Source organism: Mangifera indica, chromosome 1 (assembly GCF_011075055.1).
Source record: "Mangifera indica cultivar Alphonso chromosome 1, CATAS_Mindica_2.1, whole genome shotgun sequence".
Lineage (NCBI taxonomy): Eukaryota > Viridiplantae > Streptophyta > Magnoliopsida > Sapindales > Anacardiaceae > Mangifera > Mangifera indica.
Window position 1 is genome coordinate 2,129,004 of NC_058137.1, and position 26,769 is coordinate 2,155,772.

At 34.5% G+C, this 26,769-nt stretch overlaps 4 protein-coding genes and 1 pseudogene across 6 annotated transcripts; all 5 read left to right on the forward strand.

The window, feature by feature from the left end:
* Positions 1-3,631: 3,631 nt before the first annotated feature.
* On the forward strand, positions 3,632-4,072 carry LOC123224943 (cyclin-dependent protein kinase inhibitor SMR3). Its single transcript, XM_044648737.1, has one exon. It carries the CDS (start codon positions 3,632-3,634, stop codon positions 4,070-4,072), a length of 441 nt encoding a protein of 146 aa, XP_044504672.1.
* An 8,633-nt stretch (positions 4,073-12,705) lies between these two features.
* On the forward strand, positions 12,706-16,829 carry LOC123216447 (WD repeat-containing protein 44). Its single transcript, XM_044636854.1, has 7 exons — positions 12,706-14,806; positions 14,896-14,986; positions 15,081-15,238; positions 15,394-15,445; positions 15,523-15,602; positions 15,681-15,774; positions 15,857-16,829. The coding sequence occupies exons 1-7, from the start codon at positions 13,121-13,123 to the stop codon at positions 16,600-16,602; spliced, it is 2,907 nt and encodes a 968-aa protein (XP_044492789.1). The 5' UTR covers positions 12,706-13,120; the 3' UTR covers positions 16,603-16,829.
* A 987-nt stretch (positions 16,830-17,816) lies between these two features.
* On the forward strand, positions 17,817-20,793 carry LOC123218082 (annotated as a pseudogene).
* A 579-nt stretch (positions 20,794-21,372) lies between these two features.
* On the forward strand, positions 21,373-23,100 carry LOC123214963 (uncharacterized protein At3g17950-like). Of its 3 annotated transcripts, none has more exons than XM_044635002.1 (4): positions 21,373-21,504; positions 21,699-21,789; positions 21,880-22,029; positions 22,603-23,100. In XM_044635002.1, the coding sequence occupies exons 2-4, from the start codon at positions 21,772-21,774 to the stop codon at positions 23,071-23,073; spliced, it is 639 nt and encodes a 212-aa protein (XP_044490937.1). In that variant the 5' UTR covers positions 21,373-21,504; positions 21,699-21,771; the 3' UTR covers positions 23,074-23,100. The 3 variants fall into 3 exon arrangements, with proteins under 3 accessions (XP_044490937.1, XP_044490931.1, XP_044490925.1); XM_044634990.1 differs by lacking the exon at positions 21,373-21,504 and adding an exon at positions 21,590-21,624; XM_044634996.1 differs by lacking the exon at positions 21,373-21,504 and having other exon boundaries at positions 21,543-21,789.
* A 1,412-nt stretch (positions 23,101-24,512) lies between these two features.
* Positions 24,513-26,557, forward strand: LOC123209149 (H/ACA ribonucleoprotein complex subunit 4-like). The gene has a single exon (XM_044626952.1). It carries the CDS (start codon positions 24,654-24,656, stop codon positions 26,391-26,393), a length of 1,740 nt encoding a protein of 579 aa, XP_044482887.1. The 5' UTR covers positions 24,513-24,653; the 3' UTR covers positions 26,394-26,557.
* The last annotated feature ends 212 nt before the right edge of the window (positions 26,558-26,769 follow it).

The following is a 26,769-nucleotide window of genomic DNA, read 5'->3' on the forward strand; positions in this document are numbered from 1 at the left end:
TCTGGTGGATCCAGCTGTCCTTTTCCTTCCGCTTCTATTGAAGAGGCATTAAGTGACGATGTTGTCCTCGATGTTTCATAATTTACGCATGGGTCCTCTTTGCATGTTGTGGAAATTATTCGGTCTGGTGCGCCTGTATACCAGAAGTGAGCAGTACATTTAAAGGTTTGTGATTTAAATGATTGATCAAGATTCTTTTCAGATTTCATGTTTTATTTTTATACATGCCAACATCAGTACTTAATAAATAATTTTTGCATTGAGAAGAGTCCAACGTTAAACCGTTTAGGTGAAGTGACCAATTATACCAATTGCATATAATTGTTAATCACACATTAATACGTAAATCAATTTTTCAGACTAATGAAGTTGACAAGACAACTGCTTTTCTTAACTGAAGTTGACCCTAGGACGATGAAATAAATTGGGAGTTTGAACGTGAGGTTTTCTGACTTGTAGACGAGGATATAATGTGCCTGCCTGAATATGATTAATAGAGATTTAAGCCATGACAATGATGATCATGTTAAATATCACCTAACAGTAAACACTGGTGTTTGCGAGGTGGGGTTCCTGTTGCTCTTTCTGTTTATCAACCCCATAGACAAAATGTAGTGGACAACAACATAACCTTTGTCCTCCGAGAAACTTTCCGCATTTCTGCAACTCATCATGCCCAAGGCATCTTCCTAAAGCAGACGAATCAATTCATTCAACACCATGAGGACCCTCATCCCCCCCCTTACACACTCCCACCTTCTTCCCATCACTCTTACGGTATTCTCACTCTTTAAATTATGTATTCTTATAGCTCTCAAATTAGCCCTGCTTCAGATTTAAACTATGATATATAATAGGATATCAAAACAATAAGATTAGAAAGTCAAATCAAACTTAAATTTTGGTTAGTTGAGTTTAATAAATATAAGGTAAATACTTATTAAATTTAACCTAAAACTTAAATTTGATAATATAAAATTTTTAAACTCAAACTTAATCTTATTATATACTTTTTCGAATCTAATAGAATTGAGCCCGAATTCACCAGAGCCTGTGTGTTTAATGGGATCAACCCAAACTCCCAGGAAAGATTTGTGGGCGTCGAAACTGATATGAGAGAGTTGAAAAAAAAATTAATTTCAGAGAGATGGAGATGGAGTGTTGATGATGATTGTGAGACGTGGAATTTGATATGATGGTTAGCATTTGAACCACAGCACAAGCCCATGTGGATAAGACTTTTCCTTCTTTGCCCGCATGAGATTGTGTGTTTGTTACAGTCTGTTTAATCTTAATTAATTACTTATTAGTACTTAATCCCAAACACTTCCCCCTTCACGCGTCAACACCCTCTTACAGAAACAGGATCCTAAATGCACTGCTGCCAATAATTGATTCGATCGTATTCTTCACGGATGCAGAATACGCGTGAACTAGACTTCCAAAGTTGCAAACAATTTGATGATGAAAACCATGCACCCTCAAGTTCGGTTCCCCGCTTTGTACTCAAAGTAAGATAATAATCAAAGTCCGCTGACGTCTCATCAATATACCGTCTCACGATAAATTGATTATCCAGATTCAATTACGTAATTATTAATATTAATTAACAGGTTTAAGGTCCAAGGGAAGGGTGAGTAGAGACGCTGGAGTTGTTAGACGTAGGAGCTTACCAAATCTCAACAGCTTCCATTTTCAGCGGTGGAATCCAAAGTTACCTGCATGAAACGATGCGTATCACTTAGTCCACCGCAAAGAAAACGCCCTAAATCGGTTTTGTGGGTTTCAGCTATGTATTTCCATTAATGCAGCTTAGTATAGATATACACTTATTGAGTCTGCTATGAAATTTGACTGATATATTTTCGAATTAAGATGAATTTATGCTGGTTCTGAATAACACAATAATACAAGTCTAGGGTTTTCATTGATGTTTGACTATAAACTTTGCTTTGATGGGTCAAACTTCGATGAATGTGAAGTTAACGTAAAGTTTAAAAGTTCTGTAAACACATATTCTGATATTCTCCATCGCTGTTCAAGTTGGTTTTGGTGCTTCAATTCCCATTTAATAGCTCTGCATTTTGGTGATCGTTTTAAAAGTACTGTTGGATTCAAGCTAGGTTTAGGTGACTGAACTTAAATGGGGTGATCAAGTTTGGCCAGAAAATCAAATTTGGATCTTTCCCTTGCGCCAAGAGTAAGGTGATTTTGAAAGGTACAACTTGAATAGTTTAATGAAGCTAGCTCATAAATTGGTGAATGAAAGTAAATACATTCATTTATTTTGTCTAAAGTTAGATTCAATTCCTCTTTTCTTATTTACATTGGATTTTTCACTTTTATGAAAGTAAAAATACATTGGATTTGTTATAAAGCTAAAATTGTATTACGATGAAAAGGGAGTAAAACTATTTTTCACCCATTTTTCGCACTCAAACTTCAAAAATAATATTTTCCCACCTCTCGTCGACTTATGTTAATAAAATTTATCAATTTTTAGGATAAACACTAGAAAGATAAAAATATTTTTTATTATTTTTAATATTTAATAAATACTTGTATCATAAAAATTTATTAATTATGTTGTTACCCTTAATTTATGTTCATTTTAAATTAATATTTTATAAAAATAAATAAATTTATAATATCAAAATAATGGTTTATAGTTAACTTCGGAACTTGGTGCCTATAGTTTTAAGGTAAATAATAATTACTAAATTTTGACATGGTTAAACCAAATACTTACATATAATGAAAATAATGTCAATAAACTTTAAAGATTAACCAAATGAATGAAGTATTATAATTTTTAAAATAAATATTTGAGTTGAATTTTTTATTATATTTGTAAAATTTTAATTTATTTAATATGATAATTATAAATTTAATTATAATATTTAATATTTATCTCTCAAATAAATATAGTTGGATATCTAAGTTAAATAATAATAATATTTACAAATAAAAATCAAGAAAAAAGAAAGTCAAAATTTGTTGTTAAATTACGTGTAAGATAAACAAAGAATCTTATGAGAACTGAATGTATCGGAACGAGATTTTCAATGAAATGCAGGAGTAAGTAAGTAGCGGAAATAGATCGCTATGGTCCCCACCTAGCAAACCACGTGCATAGCTGCAACACGATCAGAAAAAAAAATAAAGAGAGAGAAAAAGCAACACCATATTATACTCGTAAAATTCTCATATTCAGCTCAGCGAAATAGAAATCCAGAGAAAGAGGAAAAAAGTGAGAGTTCGGTTCGGTGAAATTTGTGGAGGCTTTGGCGAAGGATCCGATGCAAATCATCATCATCTCTTCCCTCTCAATCTCTTTCATCGTTTGCTGTTAAAACCGTTTTCTTTTTCTTTCTCTCTCACCAAAAGCCTACAGGAAAACTGAAAAACAAAAATGGTGATTCATGTGTTTATATTCTGTTGATTCCATGCATATTTGCATGTGGGTTTCTTTTTAACAACCTTCTTTTCTCTTCTTAGCTCTCCATTTTCTCTCCTTTTTTTGTCTTCCTCTATTTTCTTCTTTTCTTTGTCTTCTGTTGTATTGCGGTGATAGGTAGCTAGCTAGAGCTTCTTCATGTTCTCAGACTTCAACAAAGTTTTCGTTCTAAGCATGTCAAATTCGGAGGTTTTTAGTGTTGAATTCGACGTCTTGAAGAAGCCCCGGGGCGAATTTCACAAGAGTGATGATGTAGCAACAGCTGTTTCGAATGATGGCGAGAAAGAAGACAAATTCAAGGAGACGTTCATTCTCTCCAAAGATCATGTAAAATCTGCAGAATCAGGAGAAGAATTCAAAGCAACAGATCAACACAAGGACGAAAACGACGACGGATTCAAAACTCCAACATCATTGGATCACAAAATCCCCATAACACAATGCCCACCTGCACCCAGAAAACCTTCATCTTCCACTCGAAAAAGAAGACAAATATCGTCCAATGCTCGCAGAACTCTACGGCTCGATCTCTCTCGCGGGGTTGAATCAATGTTCCCTCAGCCCATCTTCGACGACTTGCACCGCAAGATCAAGAAAGCTCGAAGAGAAAATTAATCATATCTTATTATCTACATCAATTCGGTGAGCAAAATTCTTGTAAAATCATGTTTTATAAATCAATCCGTAATGGTAATTATAATAATTCAATAATTCTCTCTCTCTCTTTTCGCTTTAATTGTATTGATCTATAAGGTAAGGCTTCATTGTTGGTCTGAGACATTATGATGCTGAAAAGTTAAAGTGGGCAACAGATGAACATCAAGTACAGAGCCAGAAAAGATGAAGCCAAGAATTCCAGATTGGAAACTCCTCTCAGCTTCTTTTGTACTCGGGGTGTTATGATATTTTAAAGAAAAGAGAATTTATTCTTCAGAAAAATGGAATAAAACCCACATGAAGCATCCAACTTTCTTAACATTTATTCATGCTCTATATTTTTTCCATTACTGATTTCTCTCTAGATTCTTGAAGAAGAAATAATAATCAGGAGAAGATGAAGTAGTTTGTATGGTTCAATTATTTATTTATTTAGCCTATGAAATCACTATACTACCCTTGGAGGGAAGCCACCTGATTGAAGAGAAGAGGGAGAATTTTGGTAATTAAAATATTACTATTATTGTTTGGGTTTTGTTAGAAAAATTAGGTGTGCCCAAATCCCCATAGGCTCTTTCTATTTAAAGGGTTGCTTGTATATGATAGAATTACTTAGGTTTCCAAGAAAGACAAACATCCTTCATGATGAGTTCTCTACAATGGTGTGGTAAAAGGAAATAAAAATACCAAATTGTAAATCAATATTTATGGGAACTCTTACTCAATTGTCTCCTATTTAAGAGGCCATTCTATGAATCTCAACGCCAAAGTGGATCTAAATCTTATGCTCCTCGAGATTTATTCATAAAAGTTGTTTTACTTTTGGATGGACCCAAAAATAAAAGTGTATAATAAAATTTTAAATGAAATTTTCCATCAATATTTGGGAATCTCATCATTTAATTATTTACCCATATGTCAAAATAAAGAATAATATTATATATATTTAGGTATGAGTTTTTAAATAATTTTTTATTTTATTATTAATTTAAAATTATTTAATTATAAAATGATATATTATTTTAATAATTAATTAAATAGATAAAATTATATATATATATAATTTTATTATAAAAATAAAAAGGTAAATATTTTAATATTTTTTATTCCCTCTGAATTTTGGACGTGTCAGACTCATATATGATGAGGGCATGTTGGGGAGGCAAAAAAATAATGAGTGGCCTTGGTGAGAACAAATATTTGAAACTAAATTGTAAATTTAGATTAACCCATTAACCGTAGTAAGCGATGTTTGGAGTTTCTCTGAACGATATTACTGTCGTACCAGATTCGGAGTTCTTTAGTTTCAAAGCCGCAGTGCAGAGATCAGGGAAGCTCCGCTTTTCCTGTTGTATCCATCGTCCTTGTCTTTTAAAATCCCAGTTTGGATGAGCATAGATAGTTACAGTCAGATTTAATACAGGGTAACTTTTACGACAAAACACTTGGAATTTTCAACCACCAAGGTTTGAGTTTAAGATATGATGGCTTTATATAAGTTTATATCTTTAACCTATCCGTTGTTGTGATTAATTCAATAATAAAAAAACAAAAAAATAAGATAATATTATATATAATTTTTATATATAATATTATTTAAAAAAATCTAATTCGAATGTGATTCTTTATAAAAAAAAAAATGATATCATCATAATATAAGGGTTAGTCTAAGCCTTTTGATTATCACCTTTAGCTTAAAATATCACTAATATAATATAATAAAACATGTGAGAATATTTTTTAAAAAATATATATTGTATTTGTATAATATCCATTTTATTATAATTGTATTTGTAAAAAAATTTTATTTTGAATTAAAATAATAAAACATATGAGAATATTTTTAGAAAAATATATATTTACAATAAGATGAGAACTTTAAAAAATAATTTAATTAATTAATTTTATAATTTAATAATATGAACAATCTTAATATCCTGTTATAAGATCAAAAATGTTTTTAAAAATATACAAAACAAATAACAATAAAATTATGAATAAATATATACACATTTATATGTATTATTATATAATTCAATAATTTTAAATTAATGATAAAACAATATCGTATCATATGATGATATATGTAAATATGTATATATTTATATATCTAATATGAGTATATATAAAATCAGTTTAACCGAACATAAAACTAATTTACATACAATGTTGCGAAAAATCAAAGGTGTGGGGTAGGAGGAGAAATAGTACGATGAAATTTGCAATAAACCAAAATAGTAATGATAAACAATGTAGTTGTTTAATAGTGAAGATTGAGGTGATAATTAAATTACTTCTATATATTATGTTCTGTCAAGTCACCTTATTATTAGTTATTTTATTTTATTTTTTTGTCGAGTATTAGATATTTTATTATTTGATTAACCAAATAATATAATATTATCAATAAAAAATATATTATTAAGATACTTAAAGATGTTATCGAACCAAACACCCTTTAAAGTTTCTATAAATATACCATAAGCATGTAAAATATATATTTGCATGAAATATTTTAATAGAAATATAATATTATTATATGTACAAATAATATGTACAAATTAGTATATAAATTATAATATATCATAATATGATTAAATATTATTTTATTTCTAATTTAAAATAATTCAATCACATAGTAATATATTATCTTTTGTATATAAATTTATATTTATTATTTATACATATAATTTTATTGATACAAATATAACCACTTTTTTTAATTCCTTTATTTTTTTATTAAGAGTGTGTAAAAAATATTTCAAACAGATAAATAGGTTGGACATGACCATATGAATATTCAAATCGGACCCAACCCAATAAGGTAATTGTGGGATTGTGTCTCATACGATTTGAAGCATAATACCAATATTATTTGGGTATAAACTCAAGACTCATTGGTTTTTTTTTTTTTTTTTTTGTGAAGTCTAGTTGTGTCATATCGATGTGTATGCAAAGATTGTATAGATAATTTATATACATAGTAACATTATATGTTACAAATTGAGTGTAAACTATATATATAAATTGATATGACAATATATATTGTTCATTTATAGTCGCATATTTATATAGTATAATAACAAAGATGAATTCAATCACATAAGTTCGGACTCAAATTTATATTTAGTTTAAACAATCCAAACTCATATTGAAGCTCAAGCTTGATAGCCTAGGCCACGTTTAAGGGTTTACTGGAGATTTTTTTTTCTTTTCATTCTCTAGCGATTTATTATTTTTACCAATGTCACTATTCACCATTAGAGATGGTGTAAGCTCAAACTCGAGTTTGTCGTTATGGATTTGTACTAAGCTCTCTAATTCAAACTCAACTCGACTTAAATTTACCTCTACTATATATGTATATAGTAAATTTATGAGTAAAACTAATGCACTTGTAACATCACTCCCTAGAAGTACTATCCATCGAAGGAGAAATGTTATGAATTAATATTCGTAGCGTCTATTTTTTCTTTCTTTTTTTAAAAATACTTTAAAATAAACGTCTCATTAAAAGTGTTTAGGAAGTATTTCAAGAAAACTGAAAATCTGGAAGCGAACAAAAGATGTATATACTCATATGAAGACTCATCTGAAAGTATCTGAAAACAGGGAGTAATCATATGCAACTGTACCATAATCTCAAAAAGTCAAAAGTCGATAAGAACATGCTACTGTATGCATATAATATAAACCAGAGATAACCTGCTCCAACCGTGTAATACCTTCAGGTATATTCCAGGGGCAATTATGTCTTTTGATCCTGTTTTGAGATTTTTCTCATTTTAAATATCTATAAGTATGGGTGTGATATATATATATATATATATATATATTAATAAAAATAAAAATAAAAAAAAACAAAAGTCAAAAAGGGGAAAAGAAAAAAGAGAAGGAGATAAGATCAAGGGAGAAAAATAAAAGGCAAAACCAAGACATTTCCATCATTTTTCGTTCATTCTCCAGCAGCCTCCTTTCATGTTCTTTTCTTTGCTTTCTTGAAGCCAAAGGAAGAAGTTGAAGGAATATTAGAAGATAAAATAAGAAGAAAAGAAAAGGAAGCACTTGGAAGCTTTGGTAACCAAAGATCTCCTTCCTTCTTCTTTCATCTATGTTTATATGCATGTTATGTGTATATGTTAGTGTGTTTTGGTATTGATTTAAAGTGATCTTGGTGATAAAGGAAGCAAAACAAAGAGGAGGAAGCCAACTTTCAAATATTTGGCTTGAAACAAGGTAAGGGGTTTCCTCCTTGATATGTGATATGTTTTAGGGTTTTGGTTCCTTAGATCTATATTATATATGTTGATTTTGATGTTGAGGAATGTTGTTTTGCCATTTGGGATGTCTATGTATGTGATTTTGCTCATGGCAGAAAGTTACAGAATATTTATAGTTTTTGCCACTGAGTTCGTCCCATGTTTTGGCTGCCTTATTGAATGAATTATGAGTGCTATTATATCTTGTTGGAAAGATCTTTGAATCCTCTTTCCAATGATATATAGCTTATATGAATTAGAGATCATTTGGACTGTTAAAGATTGTATAAACCGAAAGGACTGTTTTACTAAAGAAAAACAGGGGAGGCAGTTTTTGCCACTGAATTTATCTGCTGTTTTGACTGCCTGATTGAATGAATTATGAGTGCTATTATAGGTCGTTGGAAAGATCTTTGAATCCTCTTTTCAACGATATATAGCTTGTATGAATTAGAAACCGTTTGGGATGTTAAATTGTATGAAAAAGAAGGTTGCCCTGTTAAATGACTGTTCTGTGAACAGTGTTTTGCAATTCTGGGCAGGAAAGAAAGAAGGAAAGAAAGAAAGAAAGAAAAGGAAGAAGAAAGGAAAGAAAGGAAAGGAAAGGAAAGAAAAGAAGGAAAGAAAAAGAAAGAAAAATAAGAAAAAGAATTTGGGACTCAAGATTTAGGGGTCGTCCCAAGAGTAATGTCTGGTGAGTTATGAATAAAATTAAATGGAAGCAAATTTAGTAAAATATAAGATCCGTATGTATGCTATAAACTATGAGGGGGCACTTTACACTACACCGTCCGCAGTAGGACACGTCCGTAGTAGGACATAGACCCCTAGTAGGGTCCGCTCACAGTAGAGCATGCTCGCAGTAGAGCTCAATTCAGATTCAGAAATAGTGTAGTGAAAGAAAAAGAGCTTGAGCTTAGAAAAGTGTCAAATCCCTATAGTTAGCTTCCAGAAAGTATTAAATAGACACCAGATGGGACGAAGTATGACCCAAATAGTAAAGAGTGAACTAAATTATCCCCTCAATCTCTTATAAAGGTTAAGATGTGAGGTTGAGTCCCAAAAGTGAGTTAGAACAGGAAAAAGGGATAGTTTACTTAATTTTTCCCCTTACTGAGTGTTCTTATCACTCACTCCCTTTTCTTTCCTGATTGCAGGTACAGGTGATCGAGGTAGCTGCGAGGCAGGGTCAGGTCAGCGTAGGTAGATCCGGCTGGAGCAGGTTATCTCTGGTTTATATTACATGCATACAGTGGCATGTTTTTATCGACTTTTGACTTTTTGAGATTATGGTACAGTTGCATATGATTACTCCTTATTTTCAGATGCTTTCAGATGAGTTTTCATATGAGTATATACATCTTTTGTTCGCTTCCAGATTTTCAGTTTTCTTGGAATACTTTCTAAACACTTTTAAAGATGCGTTTATTGTAAAGTATTTTTTAAAAAGAAAAAAAATAGACGCTACGAATATTAATTCGTAACATTCCTCCTTCGGTGGGTAGTACTTCTAGGGAGGGATGTTACAAACCGGATCTACCTACGCTGACCTGACCCTGCCTCGCAGCTACCTCGATCACCTGTACCTGCAATCAAGAAAGAAAAGTGAGTGAATGATAAGAACACTCAGTAAGGGGAAAAATTAAGTAAACTATCCATTTTTTCTGTTCTAACTCACTTTTGGGACTCAACCTCACATTCTAACCTCTATAAGAGATTGAGGGGGTAATTTAATTCACTCTTTGCTATTTGGGTTATACTTTGTCCCATCTGGTGTCTATTTAATACTTTCTTGAAGCTAATTATAGGAATTTGGCACTTTTCTAAGCTCAAGCTCTTTTTTCTTTCACTACACTATTTCTAAATCTGAATTGAGCTCTGTTGCGAGCATACTCTACTGCGAGCGGACCCTACTAGGGGTCTATGTCCTACTACGAACGTGTCCTACTACGAACGTGTCCTACTACGAACGTGCCCTACTACGAGCGGTGTAGTGTAAAGTGCCCCCTCATAGTTTATAGCATGCATGCGAGTCTTATATCTTACTAATTTCGCTTCTATCTAAATTTATTCATAACTCACCAGACATTACTCTTGGGACGACCCTTGAATCTTGAGTCCCAACCTTTTCTTACTTTTATTTCTTTTCTTTTTCTCTTCTTTCTTTTTTTTTCTCCTTTCCTTTCCTTCCCTTTCTTTTCTTTTCCTTTCCTTTCTTTTCTTTCTTTTTTCCTTTCCAAACTGTGAAATACTGTTCACAGCCCTATTCATTTGACAGGGCAGCCTTCTTTTTCATACAATTTCACAGTCCAAACGGTTTCTAATTCATACAAGCTATATATCGTTGAAAAGAGGATTCAAATAGCTTTCTAACAAGCTATAATAGCACTCATAATTCATTCAATCAGGCAGTCAAAACAGCAGATAAATTCAGTAGCAAAAACTGCCTCCCCTGTTTATTTGATAAAGCAGTCCTTGTGTTTCATACAATATTTAACAATTCACATGATCCCCAATTTATACAAGCTATATATCATTGGAAAGAGGATTCAAAGAGCTTTCCAACGAGATATAATAGCACTCATAATTCCATATATAAGGCAGTCAAAACGTGAGATAAACTCAATGACAAAACTGCCTCCTCTGTTTATTTAGTAAAACAGTCCTTTCGGTTTATACAATCTTTAACAATCCAAATGATCTCTAATTCATGCAAGCTATATATCATTGGAAAGAGGATTCAAAGAGCTTTCCAAAAAGATATAATAGCACTCATAATTCCATAGATAAGGCAGCCAAAACATGAGACGAACTCAGTGGCAAAAACTGTAAATATTATGCAACTTCCTGCCATGAACAAAATCACATACATAGACATCCCAAATGGCAAAACAATATTCCTCAACATCAAAATCAACATTTATAACATAGATTTAAAGAACCAAAAGCCTAAAACATGTGACATATCAAGGAGGAAACCCCTTACCTTATTTCAAGCCAAATCTTTGTAAGTTGGCTTCCTCCTCTTGTTTTGCTTCCTTTATCACCAAGATCACTTTAAATCAATACCAAAACACCCTAACATATTCACATAACATGCATATAAACATAGATGAAAGGAGAAGGAAGGAGATCTTTGGTTACCAAAGTTTCCAAGTGCTTCCTTTTCTTTTCTTTTCTTTCTTCTCTTTCAAACTCCTTCCAATCCTTCCTTATTTTCTTCAAGAAAACAAAGAAAAGTATGAAGAATGTGGCTGCTGGAGTATGAACGAAAAATGATGGAAAAGTCTTGGTTTTGCCTTTTGTTTTTCCCCCTTGATCTTATCTCCTTCTCTTTTTCTTTTCCCCTTTTTGACTTTTTGCATTTATATATATATATATATATATATATATATAGAGTTATTTATGCATATATATATATGTATATAAAAAAAACACACCCATACATATATATATATTTAAAATAAGAAAAATCTCAAAACAAGGTCAAAAGACATAATTGCCCCTGAAATATACCTGAGGGTATTACAAATGCACTAATAATAAAGACAAACATTGACATATAATATATAATTGATTATTACTTTATCTTTAATTAAAATTATTTAATTACATAATAATATATCAATATATGTATCACTGATGGCATTTTATCTAAGTGTATGAAGTATTATTATATTTTTATGTATGTAATATCCATCCACTTTATGTTATATTAGTTAGTAAAATTATAGTTTTACTTCAAACAAAATTTTTAATAATTGATAGGAGTTTAAAAGTAATAAAATTATGTAAATATTAACTAATATGTTATTTGTGATATATTATTATATAATTAAATTATTTTAAACTAAAAATAAATAAATATTTAATCACTCCTTAAATATGTAATATGATTTTATGTATCAATAAATTAGAAGTTGAATATAGAGTTGGATTTGAACTAAATTTGTTCGAGTTTTGTTTAAACAAGTCAAAACCTAACTTAGTTCAAATGAGTTTAAACTTGAAAGTTTGATATTTTCAAGTTTGAGCTCAAACTTTATGATGTTTAACCAGTTAAATTTTTGAATTTAAAAATTTTGATACAAAATAACGTCATTTTAATTAATATGTATTAAAACGATATTATTTTAATAATAATATAAGTTAAAAACTCGATTTAAAATCAAGTTTATTTCTTTTAAAATGATTAAAACTCGAATTTATTTAAATCAAACTTAATAAATCCAAATTTGAATTTGATTTTAGTTCTAGATATATTGAGTGTAACTCAAGTTTAGTCCAATTTACCCTTAATTCTATTCTAATCAAATTTTAATTGAATACCTGATGCACGGGCGAGGTCCATGAGTTTTTAACGGAAATTCAAGGATTAAGAGGGTAAATGTGCCGTAAGAATTGTAGATATACACGTGGCATTGAGAGAGTGGTGCACTCATGAGGACGCACGTCTGATTGAATAACTCGCCAACAAAGACGTGATTGGATGAAATAATCAATAAAACACGTTGACCGTTTCACTTCTCTTTCGAACATGTTCAACCAAAAACAAATAACGGTAACCATCCGCCCCTCGTTTTCCTCTGTTCCTCCCGAAACAAAATCTAAACACACACAACACAAAACAATCAAATACACTGTCAAAAACGGAAAAAAAAAAACTTTTTCTCCTCCCAATTTATAACAATTTATATTTTTATTATATTATTCCCTTCACGGAAATCTCTTCAGTACCTACCGCAGTATGGAGCGTAAAATGACGCTGACGATGAACTGGGATGGACTCGGCGATGACGATGACGACGACTTATTTTTTGAAACTTCTGATCGAACCTCCTCCGCCGTGCCTCTGGACTTGGCGTCTTCCGACGACGATGATGAAGAATTTGAAGATTCACGCATGTCGTTCTCCACCGTTTCGTCCTTTCATCATCGTCAACAGTTTCAGAACTCCACCACCTCAGACGCTGCCGCCACCACCACCGCCACCTCAGACGCCGCCGCCACTAGGAATTACAACTTGTGGATGATGGCGCCTGGCTCTATCAACGAACGGAGGAAGCGTCTTTTTCAAGATATGGGGTTGTCCAAAGACAAACAGCATCTCACTTTCAAAAAAGTTGACACTAATAATAATACTAATACTAATAATGACAATGATACTAATCAAGATTCTAAATCTTTGAGCACTCCACAGGAACCCACCAATAACGTTACCGTTGACGACAATGTCAACGATCACGGTACCGTTAACGTTACTGAAGAAGCTAATAAACAAGAAGCTACTCCTGCACGTTGTTCTCCGGCTCCGGTACAGTTGGTGCTTGTGCGGTCAAGGTCATTGGGCGACATTGAATCCTTGGGTGTGGATAAAAAAAGAAAAGAGGAAATGATTGGAAAAGTTTCGAAACAGAGATTAACGAGAACATCATCAATGGTTTTGGCGCCAAATCTACGGATATATCCGTCCCATGAGTCGGTCAGAGTAGAGAATAATAAGGATGGGGGCATCAACCAGACTCGGTCAATTGGACTCGGGGGATCAGCCTTGACGCCGATGGTGCCGAATAGTACGTTAGGAGCTTTTTACTTGATAAAGAATTTGGATACAGGTAAAGAGTTTGTTGTCGATGAGTATAATGACAAGGGACTCTGTAATAGGCTTAGTGATTTGCAGACAGGAAAGAAATTAACAATGGAGGAATTCGAGAAATCGGTGGGATATTCTCCTGTTGTTAAGGAGCTAATGAGTAGAGAAAGTGGGCCTAAGAATATTGCGAATATATCTGAAAATTATAAAAAATTTGTGGCGACTTCGTATATTTCAAAGAGTTTAAGAATGAGCAAGAAAAGGGGGGCTGCGTTGTTGAAGAATTTAAAAGGTGTGGCGAATTCTCTGAGTATGAAAGCAGACAAAGAGAAAGTAGAGAAAGAGAAAGCAGAGAAAGAGAAGGAACAGGCGCCTTCTCCTGCAGCAGGATCGTCTTCTTCGGAGCAAGAGAAACAACAAAGCAACGGTACTACTAATCGATGGGTTAAAGCTAGGCAGACAGGGAAATCACAGAAGGAATTGAGTGCTTTGTATTTATGTCAAGAAATTCAGGCGCATGAAGGGTCTATTTGGAGCCTTAAATTTAGTTTAGATACGAAATTTCTTGCTAGTGCAGGGGAAGATAAAGTGATACATGTGTGGGAAGTACAAGAATGCGAGGTTTTGTCCATGAATGAGGGTAGTTTGACCCCAATTAATCTCTCAGTAGATAGTTCACTGGATAAATTGGAGGGTTCAGAGAAGAAAAAGAAGGGATCAAAAGGCAGCCCTGATTATGTTCATGTCCCAGAAACTGCTTTTTCGCTCTCTGAGAAACCGGTCTGCACCTTCACAGGTCATTCGGAAGATGTTTTGGACCTCTCCTGGTCTAAGTCTCAGGTTAGCTTCTCACCATTCTTGCTACTTAATGATTGGAAAATATAACAAATAAGGTTAGCACTTAGACAATTTTTAATGCATTTTTGCAGTTACTGCTTTCATCTTCAATGGACAAAACTGTTAGGTTATGGGATATGGAAACCAAGAGCTGCCTAAAGATGTTTGCCCACAATGACTATGGTAGATCTCTGTCAAACTTTCTGATACCAATCTGTCAAGATTATGCATGAATGTTTAATCTTTTTTAACTTCGTGACTTTTTATTGCTTGGCAGTAACTTGCATACAGTTCAATCCTGTAGACGACAATTATTTTATAAGTGGATCACTTGATGCAAAGGTTAGAATATGGAACATTTCTCGACGCAACGTTGTGGACTGGACAGATCTTCATGACATGGTTACAGCTGCTTGCTACACCCCTGATGGCCAGGTTTAGAATGTTACTTTTACAGTCCTGTTTACCTTTGAAAAGTTCGTGGTATCTAATAGAATTATTGTTTGCAACCCAACAATTTTATGAATAGTCATCTTTTTATGTAAAGATTATCTTACTTTTATTGTTGTTTCATGTTTCAATTATTGAAGAGTGCACTCATTGGCACACAGAAAGGGATTTGTCGGATGTACAGCATAGAAGGTATCAAATAATTTATGTTTCCTGATTAAGTAGAGTGAAAATGGGCCTGTAGAAATACTAATTTATCTGGTTAACAGATAGCAAATTACATCAACAAAACCAGACTGAATTTCTAACCAAGAAGAAGTCTAATACCAGAAAGATCACTGGTTTTCAGGTAATCCAACTCTCTGTTATTGGGGATTTTATATTATTTACCTTCAATGTATAAAGACTTGAAATTGTATTTGAACAGTTTTCCCCGAGCACTCCATCTGAAGTTCTTGTTACTTCAGCTGATTCCCGGATTCGGATTTTGGAAGGATTAGACCTTGTTCATAAATTTAGAGGTATGCTTTCATGTAATTTATGGATAAATTGGTTTTCTCTCTTACCATTGGAAACAATGACCATATGCTGTTTCCTTGACAGGCTTCAGGAACACAAGCAGCCAAATTGCAGCTTCCTTCTGTTTAGATGCAAAATATGTGGTGTGTGCAAGTGAAGATTCTCAAGTATTTTTTTGGAAGTACGAAGACAATCGAAAAGTTGTTAATGGAAAAAGAATTAAGGTCTCTACAACTTCTCATGAAAACTTTCCGTGCAAAGATGTTTCAGTAGCAATCACCTGGCCTGGTAAAGTGAAGGGTGACCCTCCACCTATGCCAACGACTTCAAAAAAGCTCGCAAAACGTGTAGCCCAAAGCCCTTCTACTGCTATTGATTCACCGACCAGGGAAGAAGTGAAGAAACATTTGCCTCCTCTTCCCAAGAAAAACAACAAAATGGAGCGAGCTTCAACGGCCCCTGAAGAAGACCTTGCTCTAGTTTCTCGTGAGTCAGGGATTGCTGAGTCCGTTGATTCAAATTCTTCCTCAGTACAATCTGATGATTCATCTTCCATATCCGCTGCAACGGAACCAAATCCCTCCTCCACAACGCAAGATGATCCATCTTCTCTTGCTGCTAGTGCTAGTTCAAATTCTTCCTCAACAAAGCAGGGTGATTCTGACAGCCAATCAAACGAAACAATCCAAGTAACAGCATGGGGGTTGGTGATTGTGACAGCTACAGTAGGAGGTGAAATCCGGGCTTACCAAAATTTTGGGTTACCGTGTAGGTTAAACCGTCTGTCACAGATCCCTTACCTGAGCAAAGATGGGAGCATAAATTATTAGTTCAACCTTTATCAAGGTAAAAGAAAAGTAAGAGTGGAGTCCCAGCGGGTGAAAATCACGTGCTCATTTTGTAAATGTCAAATTTGCTCATCAGACACTCTAGATTACGTAGCTACTTCATTTGGACAATGTTTTCCAGCTTAATTGTATTCTCCTGATATTGCTGTATAAGAAATTTTATTGTACCCTCACACACTCCCAGCAAATTTGATATTTCATTTGATTAATACAATTCTCCATTTTTCCTTCTTTCTCATAAGGGAAAAAGGACTATTTTCCACCCAAATTTTAGCCCAACTCAAAGTCACACCCATGAGAGATGAAAAACCCAAACTCTCACCCATGACCAAACAACTATCCAAATTTTCAGTTAAAGACAAGGGTAAAATCGTTATTTTATCTATAAAATTTAAAACTTCAAAATTTTTATAATTTTCTCCTTTAAGTTTTAAAAACTAACACTTCAACCCGTCCTCAAAGTTTGAAAAGTTTAGATTTCACCCCTAGAGTTTGCTTCCTTTTCTGGCCACCACTGACGGTGGACTCTTTTCACCAATCTCGACAGCGAAGAACGAACCTTCGTTGCCTAGATTTAGACGACGAAGGGTTGTCTAGATCTGAAAGAACAGATGAAAGATGTGCTTCGTCGTCCTTTGTCGTCACGTCTGGATGACGCGACAAGCCACGAAAGACAACGAAGTGTCATCCTTCGTCATCTGGGTTGTGCGACGAGGAGATGGATATCTCTTTATTGTACCACCGTTGTTGCACCAGAAGAAAGAAAGAGGTCGAAGACAACGTCAGAGATGACACCGGAAGATGAAGTTAATGAGTGGAGTTGAAACTGCTGTTTTTGAAAGTTATGGAGGGCGGTTGAGCTTTGAAAAATATGAAAATCCTATAAAAATATTACTTTTCAAAGTTTAAAAATTTTAAGTAAAGGTAAAATATTAGTTTTTAAAACTAGAGAGATGAAAAGTAATAAACTTTATAACTTTTAATATAAATAGTAAAATAATTATTTTATCATTCTATTTAACAGAAAAAATTAACAAAAGTTTAATTATGAGTGAAAGTTTAGGTTTTTCATCTCCCGTGAATGTGAGTTTGAAATTGGGCTAAAATTTGGATGGAATGGTCCTTTTCCCTTCTCATAATTGAAAAAGCACACCTGATACAAACAAATTGTGGAAGACAGTATGCTAATTGCGATTTGCTGGCTTTCGTTTATAAGACATTACAATTATACGCTCAAAGTAACTGTCACAAATTGGGTAAATTCTCTGGCGGGAAAATATGAGTCGAGCAGAAGATTCGAATCCTCTGGCAGCCGTCGATGAATTCCACTGCCGCCTCCTCGGTCCTCTTTCTCATGACTCTTTGTACTTTCTCTAAATATACCTTCATGGCTGTATCCATTTTAAATTCGAATTTATCTTTGCCTGATGATATTTATACTTGATTAATTGGAGAATCGCTACAGGGACGGATGATGATCACGGAGGCTGAAGTTCTTCTCCATCGAAGGCGAAGTCCACTACAATTCATTGGAAGCAATAACCGATGAAAACGAAGCTTGAGATTACTCGGATCCCGTTCTTCTCACCAAAATCTCTTCCGAAATTAGTGATTATCGCGTTAAGAAGAATCCAGAAACTAGAACAAAGATGAAGACAGAGGTTAAGGATTTTGAGTAGCTTGTTGATGAATTACAGGCGTTCATGGTCGATTCAAGGACTCAGACGAAGCATTTAATCGTAACGATGATTTGGATTTGATTTTGGACGGTGGAGACTGGAGAGGATGAGCTTTTGTAGTCGGTTTGGGCGGCACGAACTGTCGGCGTTAAAGAGGGAAAGCCCATGAGTATAGATATAAAATTTAAATTTGGCCAAAATACTATTTCCCTCCGAAACTTTGATTAAAAGGATTTCTCTTTAAATTTGAAAAGTCCGACCTAGTCTGCTTGCAGCTTCCGCCTTGTCCTGTCTCTCTAAAACCACAACACGCCAATGACGACATCGATCCCCTTCCCAATCGACGACAAAGACCTAGACGACGCCGCATTATGGGCTGTTATCGACTCAGCCGCAGCTTCACACTTCTCGAAATCTCTCAAACCCCTCGCCGTCAAGTAACCTAACTATCAATACCCATCCACCTCGATCTCCCACCCTTCTTCACCTCCAAACCCTAAAAACCATCACCACCACCACAACCGCCGGCAACAATACATCCATAACAGTGATCATCATCGACATGTACAGATTGTTGACGCAAATAATCGGCTACAAAATATGGCAAGAACGCGCGCGTCGGAATTCAGTGAGAGTAGTCCTTTGATTCTGGTGCAACGAACCCCGTCAATTCCACATGCGTATTCATCTCCAGAGGCATATTTATTGCGGGGAATTAGGTCGAGGAATGAGGTGCAGCAGCATGATGTTGTGAAGCATAGCTTGTCTGGAATGTTTCCTTCTATTTCTGTATTTAAGGAGTACCAAAACTCAGCTATGGCGGTACTTAATTAATATTTTTTTGGTAATTGATCTCGCTTTTAGTATTTTTGCTTCAGTTAGTAGTTAATATCTGAATTTGATCAATTCATTTTTTCATTTGGTAAGTAAGGCGTTCTTCGAAGTCGATGAATGGTTTTGATTTTAGGAGAATCTGAGATGACCTTCCCTTAGGTCAGGGGAAAGTTACGATGAGTTCCAAAAGTTGTTAAATTGCAAGGAGATAACCCTCATGGACAAGCATATTAATCAGAAAGATCGTCAAATCTGAGGCGTATTAACATAATTTAAGAAGAAATTTTCATTTTAATTATTGGCCTTGAGAGAAGACCACTTTTAATCCAATAATTTTGGGTGTAACTGACGCCTTCCCTAAACCTTAGGTTAGTTAATCTAAATATCACTTGATTCTTAATGTGCTGTTTTATTTTTTGAATTATTTAAAATTATGGGCAAAGGTACTGGATGCTGTCGTGAGAGTGTCATATAATAGTTGTGGCAAGCTTGGGAAATTCAAGTTCATAAATGGTACTTTGCTATATAATAGAAGATTACTTTTTGTTTAATTGGTGTTTCAATCATATGTTGTTGTTGTTGTCTTATTCAATGAACAGATACTGGAGAAATCTGATTATACATTAATTTCTGAGAACCCTTTCATAAAAAAATAAGGTAAATAATCTGATTATACTTTAAATTTCTGGGAACCCTTTAATGATGGATGCCAGTTTATAGGTTTGTATATTTGTATTATTTATAGGTTAGAGGAAGATATCATTTGACCTCAATCTCTCCTATGAAATCAAAGACAAGACTATTGAATTTGATGAAAACCGTAATGTTTTGCGAGCTGAATTTGTGGTTCGGGTGTTTATGCAGTATGTTCTCTTGGCAGTTTTTTGTTTAAAGGTCATAACTTAGAAAAACATTTGGCAGTAATTTGTTACTGTTTTACTTATCTGCATTGCTGTTTGTGGATACTAGTGGTGGCAGGTTCTCAGATGGATGGGGCTCGTGTGATCAACGTGAGAAAAGATCTTTAAAACCAAATCACGATATCCCGAGTACAGCAGAAACGAGAGCCAAAAATAAAGCATGCCAGGTAGATCGTCTCCCTGCACGGCCATTCCAGAATTTGCTACTAGTGTCAGATAAATGTTGCCAATTGCTTATTGATTCCACTGTCATCTTTCTACGTTTTCAATCAAGTTAGACTGAGCCTTACTTCTTACTCAATTCAGCCATAAACTTATTACAATCAAGTTAGACTGGCATTTTCTGATATCAGTAAAATTTTTATTTCCGCAGCTGAACATGACAAATCTGTATTTACTCATTTACAGGATCTGCTTGGAATCGGAGAATATCGGCCTGGTGTGAACCAGATTCGGAAATAAATATTCATTCTTTGCCTCAAATTATTGATTCTGTTCGCTGAATTTTCTGTTAATTACTTTATAAGAAATTATCATACTCCGTGGCTTTAACATAAATTTGATAAGAGTAAAACTAGGATTGGATCCGAGTCAAATTTGAGCTCGATTTAAATAAGAGCGAAATAAGCTCAGCTCAAACGAAAACTTATATTAGTTGTTCACACAATTAGAGAGCCCCCTGTAAGTTTGAAGCCATTCATGTATTTTTCAGCCACTGTTGTAATGAAGTGCTCTGTAGTTATACAAATGTCCAACACTGGAAGGTTCATTATCTCCAGTGTTGAAGTGGTGGGGACCCTTTTTTTATTGTTATTCATTAGTTTGAAAATTCGGGACATACCGTGGCCTGATTGGCCGGAGCTTTTACTAAATAAAACAGGGAGATCAGAGCCTGTTTGTGGACCAAAATGAAAAGGTGGCCCTCGCAATACAGGAAGAAATAGTTTATGTACACCAAAGCAAAGTAGATCCTTTCTCTTTCCATTGTTATGTTATGTTTCTTTTAACGGCCTCTCTCCCTTTGGGACCTTTTTTTACTACTAAAATAACAAGCCTCTGTGTGGACAACCAACCCCTGCACCTTTTAGAGAAATGTCTTCAAAGTCCCTAATGCCTAATTCATTTTGTGCAAAAGAATTTGAAGTATCAGAGATATTATCTATGAGATAAATAGTATTATCTATGGAATAAATTATATAATCAAAAAAATTTAAATTAAATTATTAAACTAAAACTTCAATATAAATTCAACCTTAAAAAAATAGATAAATGTCAATATTTATGAACTAGGGGAGGCTGGCTTTGTACTTGCACGAGGATGTTTTGGTCATATTAGGAAAAGTGTATCCCGTATCCTTCATTTTTCCTTTCTCTCTGCCCGGTACAAAATGAATCCATTCTATCTCCTTCCTTCAATCTACTAAACCAGAGAGCCCCAAATTGAACAAACGGTAATATGTCACTTTCACTTTCTCTCTGCTCTATATTTTGTGTTTCTTTCTCTCTTTACAATGCCGCTGGGCGGCATGTGAGAGGAGCAGACGCTTCTGCATTCTCTGAATAAAGCTATGGTGTATTGCTGTTATTTTTGGTTTAGAATAGAGCTTGAATGATGATGAAATTGACACTTATTTATCTACTGTAGCCTCGCTGGACTTTTCTTTCTACATCAAACGTTTACATCTAGTAATTCTGTAAGTTCTTGGAGCTGAGGACCCATGGCTCAACAACAACAGGTTCCCATTTTTTTTTTTTTTTTTCTCTTTAGCTTTTCTTAAAGGTTTATGATTTTAACACTGAACCCATTTGTTGAATTGTTACGGCAGGAAGATGGTTGGCCTCTTGGCCTTAGACCACTGAACGCAAGAGTTGGGTTTGTGAGAAACCGCAATTTATCCGGATCAGTTTCTTTCAGTACTTTGCTCTCTGGTTCCCGCACTTCCCTCACAGACTCTTCTTCAGATCTTGAAACTGAGGTCACTTCTTCTTGCTTTCAACTAATCTGTATTGAAGCTTTAACTATGATTATGATGAGTGCCTTGAACTCATTTCTGTTTCTTGGGCCGTCTTCAATTACCTTCAAAACGTTTTGGAAAGTGTACTGGATCCTGATGAATTTCTGTGTTTGTTCACATTGATTTCTTGCAATAATATGTCTTTTTGTTTGGTTTTCTTAGTCCATTTCATTCACCACCAAAGGCAACTTAAAACCCACTTTACTCTTTCCACGTGGTCCGTATGATGGTGTTTTTGACTCTGTCGCTTGCTTCCACTGCTCCCTAGAGAATTCAGCTCTTTCTTTGCATTAAAATATGCAAATGTGTTTCTTCTTCTCATTCTCGTACTTAATGATGTAACATGAAATGACAACAAAAGGAAGATACCAACAAGATCTTGGATCCTCCGCTTGTTGATACGTTAATAAAAGTTGTATGTCAGGCGATTTGGCCTGTGAAAGAACATAGGCTCCCAGAACATGGGCTTAACTGAATTATTATGTTTCATGTTATTAATTTCTGTATGTAAAATCTTTCTGTGTTTGATTTCAGTCCACTGGATCTTTCTTCCATGAGAAGAGCATTACGCTTGGGAACCTCATTGGTGTTTCTAACATTCTGGAGCTCTCGCAAAGATCGATGAGGAGAGCAGCAACAGAAAGCTTAAGAGACCAGAAGAATTACAAATCCAAGACTTGGTTGTTTTCACTCTGCTCAAAGCTAAACACTGATGCTGTGAACACAAACAACACTCCATCTCTTGGTCACTTTCTTGAAGTGGAAAGGAGAGCTGCCAGCAATTTTAGAAGGAATCAGAATGTAGCCATCTATGAACGTAATGATTTCTCATCAGCGTCAAATCCAAATTCTCTACTTGCTGATGGCCAAATTGCAACTCATTCAAATGCTTCATTAGGTACAGACAGTGAGACAGGATCCAACAGAGGACTGTTGGAACATGGAAATGGATCTGGAGCTCCATTGTTGTTTTCATGTATCCGAGGACAACTTGTTGAACGATGAATTCTCATTGAACGTGCTCTGTTTCAACTCCTGAGAGTTCTTTCTCGCTTGTTTTTATATTTGGGTAATTTTGCTGAAAGTTATGCCTTCAAGTTTCACTGATTAATAGTCTTAAGAATAGAGATTGTTCTAGGGTTATCTATTCAGATTTCTTGGTGGATCTCTTACTCTCACTTTCAGTCTTTCACATTTAAGCTGACTATTTTTCTTTCCCAAAAACTGTCCTTGCTAAACCGTTGAGACTGAATCCAACCACCACCGAAGTTGTTGCCTTGGCCATGAACCCTGCATTCTTCACCAACCTCTCCAATGTTGCCAACATCCTTCCCAGCCTCCCTACGTTTGGATCCAATGCCACATCAGTCGCAAGGCACAACACTGCATTGACCAACGTGTTCTTATCTTGCTTCGTGAAAAGTGCATAAGGCGATACCCAACACCGATAGCCGTCATAAAAATAGTAACTAGTCGGCTTGAATCTAGATTTGCTACCTCCATTTTAATTCAACAAAGAAGTTGAAGCCGACAACTCATGAGACACGTCCATGGATTCTTAGGAACCTCTCGAACTTCGCTCTCAACTCTTATGAAAACTATTTTTGCTTTAGCCACGACTTTCACTCATGGGGTGTATTTGGTTACAGCATGTTAAAGATTAGTCTAATACAAAAACTATTTTTATTTTAACCACGAATTTCACTTTTAAGGTGTTTTTGGTTAGGTGTATTAAATATTAATTTAGTAATTTATTTTTTATTAATTATATTATTTTATCTAATTTATAAATAATAAAAATTTTTAATAATATTCTATTATTAATAATGATATGATAGATAATATAACGGATGATCTGATTATCATCTCTATTTTAAATATTAAAAAATTTTATCACTTAAGTTTTTTTGTCTAGTTTATAAATAATGAATGATTTCAGTAATTTTCTATTAACAATGGTGATATGGCAAATAATATAGGGGATAATCTGATTATCACCTTCATCTCAGGTATTAAAAGATTACTAAGTAAATATTCATTTTATTATAAATATATCCGTATTTGTTAATTTTTTAAAGGTAAAAATAATATTATTTTTAATTAATATAATAAATAAAATAAAAAAATATTTTAGAATAATTATATTTAAGAGTATTTAAGTAAAATAATATACTAATATTTTTTTATTATTTCTAATCAAACAAAATAATAATTTATCAAATTTTATCAAACATAATAATAATTTATACTTAATAATCTTTAAAATAATTTATATTCCAAATAATGTTTTAATTTTAATAATAAAATATTTTTTAAACTAAATATCTTCTTAGCTTACAAGAAAAATGTCTTATCATACGTGATCTCAACGTCAATGACTCTGCTTGGACCAATCTAAAATTTATCATTTGGGCTCATGTTCTCTGGCCCGGGACAAGGGACAGATTGTGGCGAGGTTTGTACCCAAAAAGAAAAAACCCACCAAAACGAGAAGCTGAAATTAACGCCATTTCACTTTCGCCGCGAAATCACTAAAACCCTAGAAAAAACCAGACAGATTTTACTACCCTTCACTGCAGTGAGCCATGTCCGAGGTCCAAGTTTCTCGTTTAGAGAAGAAAAAGAAGAAGCATCAACGTTCAAAGGACAAAAACACCATGGACTTTGATCCCAACTCAAGTCAAAATGACTCCACCGACTTTTTGATAAAACCCCAGAACTTCACTCCCCCAACAGACACATCTCAATGGCCAATCTTGTTAAAAAACTATGACCGCCTCAATGTACGAACTGGCCACTACACTCCTATTCCCGCCGGTTTCTCTCCTCTCAAGCGCCCTCTTACCGAATACTTAAGGTACGGTGTCCTCAATCTTGATAAACCCGCTAACCCGTCTTCGCACGAGGTTGTTGCGTGGATCAAACGCCTTCTACGCGTTGAAAAAACCGGTCACAGTGGTACTTTGGACCCCAAAGTGACCGGAAACCTTATTGTTTGCATTGATCGAGCCACGCGTCTTGTTAAATCTCAGCAAGGGGCGGGTAAAGAGTATGTTTGTGTTGCAAGATTGCATAATAAAGTGCCTGACGTAGCAAAAGTCGCTAGAGCACTTGAAAGTTTAACTGGAGCTGTGTTTCAGAGGCCTCCATTGATTTCGGCGGTTAAAAGACAACTGAGGATTAGGACTATATATGAAAGTAAGTTGCTTGAGTATGACTCTGACCGGCATTTAGTTGTTTTTTGGATATCTTGCGAGGCGGGTACTTATGTGAGGACTATGTGTGTGCATTTGGGTCTGATTCTTGGCGTTGGTGGTCATATGCAGGAGCTAAGGCGAGTGAGGTCTGGGATTATGGGAGAGAATGATAATATGGTAACGATGCATGATGTGATGGATGCGCAATGGGTTTATGATAATTATAGGGATGAGAGTTATTTGAGGAGGGTTGTTATGCCGCTTGAAGTGTTGTTGACTAGTTATAAGAGATTGGTTGTGAAGGATTCAGCTGTGAATGCGATTTGTTATGGGGCAAAGTTGATGATTCCAGGGCTGCTGAGGTTTGAGAATGATATTGAGGTTGGAGAGGAAGTTGTGCTAATGACTACAAAAGGGGAAGCAATTGCATTGGGGATTGCGGAGATGACTACTGCAGTGATGGCAACTTGTGATCATGGTGTAGTGGCAAAGATTAAGAGGGTTGTGATGGATAGGGATACTTATCCAAGGAAGTGGGGATTGGGGCCTAGAGCCTCAATGAAGAAGAAGATGATTGCAGAAGGGAAATTGGATAAGCATGGAAAGTCAAATGAGAATACTCCTGTGGAATGGTTGAGAAATATGGTTTTACCAACTGGTGGGGATTCTGTGGTTGCAAGCCTTGCAGCTGAACCCGCTGAGGTGGAAAAGGAAAAGAAGAAGAAGAAGAAAAGCAAGGATGAGGAAATTGGGGATGGTCATAAGCGCAAATTGGATGAAATCACTGACAGCCTTGTTCAGGTTCCTGCTAAGAGAATTAGAATTGGAGAAGAAAAAGAGGAATTGAGAGGTGAGAAGACAAAGGACGAGGAGGTGGGGTTTGAGGTTGAGGTTGGAAAGAATGAGAAGAAAAAGAAAGAGAAGGATAAAGAGTACGGAGATATGGTTTCTTCAGAATTGGACACAGTGAAGAAGTCTGAGAAGAAAAAGAAGAAGAAAGACAAACAGGTGTCGGATGCTGATGCCCAATTGCCTTCGGGCATTGATAATAGTGAAGGTGATGGAAATGCTGATATGACTAAGCAGAAGAAGAAGAAAAAGAAGAGCAAAGATGTGCAAGAAGAATAGTTAACATGAACACTTTAATGTGTGCATATATGCATCTGTCTTAGTCTCAAATGAATATTTGATAGTTCCTTCAACTCTGTTATGTATTTTCTGAATGACCGCAGAAGTTTTGCTGGTATTTGTAGATGGTTTACACGGTTAATTCAGTATCTTCATCAACATCATTTTATTTGTTTCTTGTTTAATTTCCCAATTTCTCATGCATAATATGTGTTACTTTTATAATGAGTTTATTTAGTTAAAAGAATAAATATGCAAGCATTTATGTAAAAGGTGATTAAAGTTTTTGCAACATTGAGAAAAGTTATTAACGATTGAAAAGAGTTTTTGAAGACATTCTTAGTGTCTTTCTGAGTATCTCCCAAAGGCCAAAAGG